The sequence below is a fragment of the Saccostrea cucullata genome, unplaced genomic scaffold (genome assembly GCF_032062105.1).
Source record: "Saccostrea cucullata isolate Sc308-1 unplaced genomic scaffold, CSIRO_AGI_Scuc_v1 ctg4519, whole genome shotgun sequence".
NCBI lineage: Eukaryota > Metazoa > Mollusca > Bivalvia > Ostreida > Ostreidae > Saccostrea > Saccostrea cuccullata.
The window spans coordinates 1-4,775 of NW_026930284.1; the positions used below are offsets into that span (position 1 = coordinate 1).

The window sequence follows — 4,775 nt, forward strand, 5'->3', positions numbered from 1 at the left end:
ATCTTTGAAAATGAATTGAGAGTGTTAAAAACTAACACATATCAAAACAAAAAAACAAAAAACAAACAAACAAAAAGACAAATACTGTATTGCATGTTGATTTTTGTAGACAAAGACAGTAGCAATGGACGTAGGAAGTCTAAACCAGTGAGAAAAGAAACCCAATCTGATTTATTATTTTGATTCACATAAGATTTCGGTAATTCAATAAAAGATTACATGTAATTGATCTATAGAATGAAATATTGAGATCTTTTATGATTGGGGGTTATGTCTCTCTGTTGATTCGAACAACAAAAACATGCTCTACGTATAAACAGTTTTTAAATTGACGCATGCTATTGAAAAAAATTGATGAAACAAAGGTAAGTTCATTTTCGTTTGAAGGCAACATTTTGCAAGTTTTATTGTCAATAAAATGACTTTATCCTATTATATAAACAGATAATGGATTTTGCACTTGATGCAAGTAAATGAGAAATGCAAGTTTTGATCACCTCTTTCTTAGTAAGAAAAAGTAACTGGCGTAAAATCATTTGCTGAAATGGTGCATCTTATTTTGAAAACTATTCTATCCTCAAAAGTTGAATTTCAAGGTTCGTTTAGCTCCAAGGAGAGTTGAAATATTAAAGTGGGTTTGTTTAGTTATTGATTAATGGGATTCAATGGGCTTGATATTTGTGAATAATTAAGATCATTTGAAATTGACCAGCACTGGGGATATCTGGGACAATATGTCTTGATCCCTGAACTGAATTGATATAAAACAACAAACAAAATATAAAAGCCTGATCTAAGTCTGCAAAGACAATGAAATTGACAAAATGGCAAAAATTTATAAATTCAAACTCCATTGAAGTTTTTCAAAAATGGAAAAGGGTTTGTAATTAAAAGTTTTGGTACTATATAATTATCAATTTTCCAGATTTTAAGTCTGATTGAAGAAAAACAGCTCGCTCACCGCGGCAGAGATATTGACTTATATGTAATATATAAATGCTATATATATCAAGTAGGTAAGTAAGTATATTTCCCTTTCTGATAATCAATCTGGAACAAGGCACCGATCCTTTACCGTCTGAAATTTAAACAGCTACTAATATAGCCGTGATCGTATAGTGGTTAGTACTTCGCGTTGTGGCCGCGACAACCCAGGTTCGAATCCTGGTCACGGCAGTGGCTGTGCAGTCGCTGTTACGGCATAGTGGCTATTCTTTTTTTTCAATCAAGGAAGTATTTTCCAAAATTTTACATGGAGAAAGTATTAATATTAATATACTCTTAAAGAAGGGTGTAAATACTGAGTTTATTTTATTCATTATCAACATATGGCACTGGTCACATTCAAAAATGAAAATGTAGAAAAAATAAGTAAATAAAAACATGCAAATTATACATCCATCACGGTCTAACATATTACATATATTTAGAATAATATATTAAATTGCATCAGATTAACTCATAGGATAAAAGTCGTCGGTATGGAATATTATAATAATATGATATATACATGATCTATGAAAACAGACCATAAACCTATCGTCTTGATCTTAAAATCCAAAGTGTACGAGATACCAAAGTTCATTTGTTGTTTTTTCCCCTTTTTTCAAATTGAACCATTCTTAGCATTTAGATAGGACAAAATAAATTAATTAAAAAGTCTTTGTTAAGTTGTTAAGTAAATGAACATATATAGTAAGGGTTAAACAAACTCACTTCCAGTCATTTGTGATTTTTATCAAAGTGAACGATAAGAGGTTACCTATGTGTACAGAGTTCTACCTTGTATAGATTATGTACAAATATGGTTCCCTTGATGATTTCGATTTCCATATTGTGTTTCTCTGGATCTTTCGCAAATACAGAACATGAGAAATATCTGGAGGCACGTCTTTGTAAGTGAACCACTTACGTATTAAACTCTTATGAATGCATTTGAAGAAATGGACTGACAAGAATGCGATACCAATAATAGAATATTGCTAAAATGTTCGATTATAATTGAATATATTTTGCATTAATATAACTGTTTAAAATTGCAGCTCAAACAGAAGCAGATTTAAGAGAACTACGAGATGATGTAAACCTTCTCAAACTTCAAAACACGGCTTTGCTAGAAGCCATTGGAGCACAGAATAAAGAAAGTGAATATACTATATCTTAAAAATCGCTCCATAATACATATTTATGTGCAATAAGCTCTAACAAAAACGTGTTATGAATGAATGTTGAATTCAGATTAATAATTATACCAATTCAATTTTACTCAAAAATATAATCAAAAACGTGTACATTAACATATATCCAATCACTTTATGAAATCTTTTTGTATCTATTACATGTAAGAAACTAAAGTTCACTCAAAATACATGGCTAATCTGACGACGCCTTTTTTGTTTTGTATGGATTCTCTACGTTTCTATCTTAGAACGCCTTCTGCTGGGACCGACCTCAGTTCATCATCAGTACGTCACATTCTACGCCAGACTAGGGAAGCCGTACACAACACTGAATGATCGAGAAACAATCGTCTTTGAAAGCGTCGTCACAAACGCCGGACAAGGATACGACGGAAACACGGGGATATTTGTCTGTCCTGTCAGCGGTTTCTATCAGTTTGCTTCTACAATCGTGTCAGACGGTGGAACTGATAAAAATTTGGACGCGGAATTGATGCACAATGGGCAACAGATAGCGCACCTGCACGCAACATTGTATGGAAATGACGAAGGAACCCAGATAGCCAACATTCACTGTGCTCAGGGGGAACGAGTTTGGATCCGCCACCTTCAAGGTGCTGCAGATTCTAGAAGAATGCCAGCTGGATTTAGTTCCTTTTCAGGCGCCCTGCTTCACGCAGATTCATCTTGAAATAACAGTGTATGAGTAGTGTGCCATAGTTGTGGAGAAGAAATAAAAGAATATTTCATTATCAAAAAATAATATTGATCTTTTCTTAGTTTGGATTGCAATAAGATTATAAAAAATATTTCACTGGTATTATTTAGAGGACTTTAGAGTTCAATAAATATCATATTTGTCACAACAATGACACACAAAGAAGCACATAATACACAAACAGTTAAGGCAAGATGCGAACCATCTTTCCTACCATTTTCGATAAATCGAAAGTGTTCCAGCATATAAGGCTTCTTACAGTATCTTAATAGTCTTTGTAAAAGTTTAATTATTATAAGAACTTTAAGAAAACCAATTTTTTGGAAGTCAATAACATCAAAAAGTGCAACTATTCTGCACTTCATCATATACAATTATTTCTCTCGATGGATTAAACCCAAGGGTTTTTGAAATCCTGAATAACCCCTTCTTCCATAAATGATCAACCAGCAGGCAATGAAATCACTCATGAAATGGATACCCATCAACAAGAGAAAAAGAATAGCAAAATAGAATCCATATAAGATACGGAAGAGTGCCAGTGATCAAAGCTAATGCCCCATACAATGAAAAGGAAGATGATGAGCAGGACCAATTCTATATGGAGCTACAGAGACGACGTTGATGGAGATGTAACAAGGACGACATCATCATTGTCATGGAAGACCTCAATGCCAAAGTAGGAAAGTGACAATAACAGATTTGAAAGAACTATGGGTATAGACTGGGGACACAAATACGAGAACGGAGAAGAAATTTTGAATTTTGCCAGACCAACGCACTTGTACTCAAAGGAACGTTGTTCCCGCATAACAACATATACAAAACAACGTGATGAAGACCGGAATCAGACTACACCTCAGCACACATAAGAATAAGAAATAAATGAACAAAGACTTAATAAATAGCGTCTGAAAAATAAATGGATAAAAGCAAAGTTAAATGACTGTGAGAGAAAGATATTAGAAGACGACCACATGGGAAAGACTGAAGATATTGACAAATGACAAGAACATCATAAAATGGCATATGTGAATTCAGCAGAGGAAGTACTTGGCTTCAAGAAAATTTAAGCAAAAGCAAGCCTTGGGTCAGCGAAAAGACCTGAAAGATTGATAGATGAAATAAAAGACATCAAGACAAAAAAGCACAAAATCAGAGTCAAGGGTAGATTTAAGGAAAATTACAGGGAGAAAGACAAAGCAGTCAAGAAAAGTGCGAGAGAGGACAAGAGAAGATGAATGGAAGAGAATGCTTCAAGCGAGCTCAGAAAGCAGTCGAAAAGGGTGCAGAAGTAACTGCAGAGCATAGTAAAACAGATGACAAGAAATAGTAATAGACAAACAGCAGCGGTGAAGAGCAAAGATTGAGAACTGATGAAAAATAAAGAAGCGAGGATAGCCAGATGGAGGGAATATTTTGAGGAAATGCTCAATAGAGACACTCCAGAGTCACTACCACAAGATGAACAAGAAGAAGACGAGCCAGAAATCTCAGGAGAGCCATCCAAAACACAGGAAACGAGGGCTGCACTGAAGGCGCTTTGGGAAGAGAAAACTCGTTGAGTAGATGAAATAACAGCAGGGATGCTAAAGGCAGATCTGAACAATACCAGCCAGGAACTGAAGCAAACCTTTGTCCAAAGAATGGAGCAAAGGACTGATCTGCAAATTTCCAAGAAAGACAACTTACAGGACTGCAACGACTGGAGGAGTGGCATTGCTGCAACTAGTCAGCAAAGCATTAACCAAATTCCTCCCTAACAGAATACAGACTGGAGTTGACCACAATCTTATCCTCAGGAACATCATGGAGCAATTAAACGAGTTGAATGCTAACGTGTACATCCATTTTGTGAACTTTAAGAAAGCTTTTGA

At 34.9% G+C, this 4,775-nt stretch overlaps 1 protein-coding gene and 1 non-coding gene across 2 annotated transcripts; both read left to right on the forward strand.

The window, feature by feature from the left end:
• Positions 1 to 1,104: 1,104 nt before the first annotated feature.
• On the forward strand, positions 1,105 to 1,176 carry Trnah-gug (transfer RNA histidin (anticodon GUG)). Its single transcript has one exon. It is a non-coding gene; the product is annotated as a tRNA-His (tRNA).
• A 468-nt stretch (positions 1,177 to 1,644) lies between these two features.
• Positions 1,645 to 2,931, forward strand: LOC134283588 (complement C1q-like protein 4). Its single transcript, XM_062766105.1, has 3 exons — positions 1,645 to 1,895; positions 2,043 to 2,144; positions 2,429 to 2,931. Exons 1-3 carry the CDS (start codon positions 1,805 to 1,807, stop codon positions 2,869 to 2,871), a joined length of 636 nt encoding a protein of 211 aa, XP_062622089.1. The 5' UTR covers positions 1,645 to 1,804; the 3' UTR covers positions 2,872 to 2,931.
• Positions 2,932 to 4,775: the final 1,844 nt, after the last annotated feature.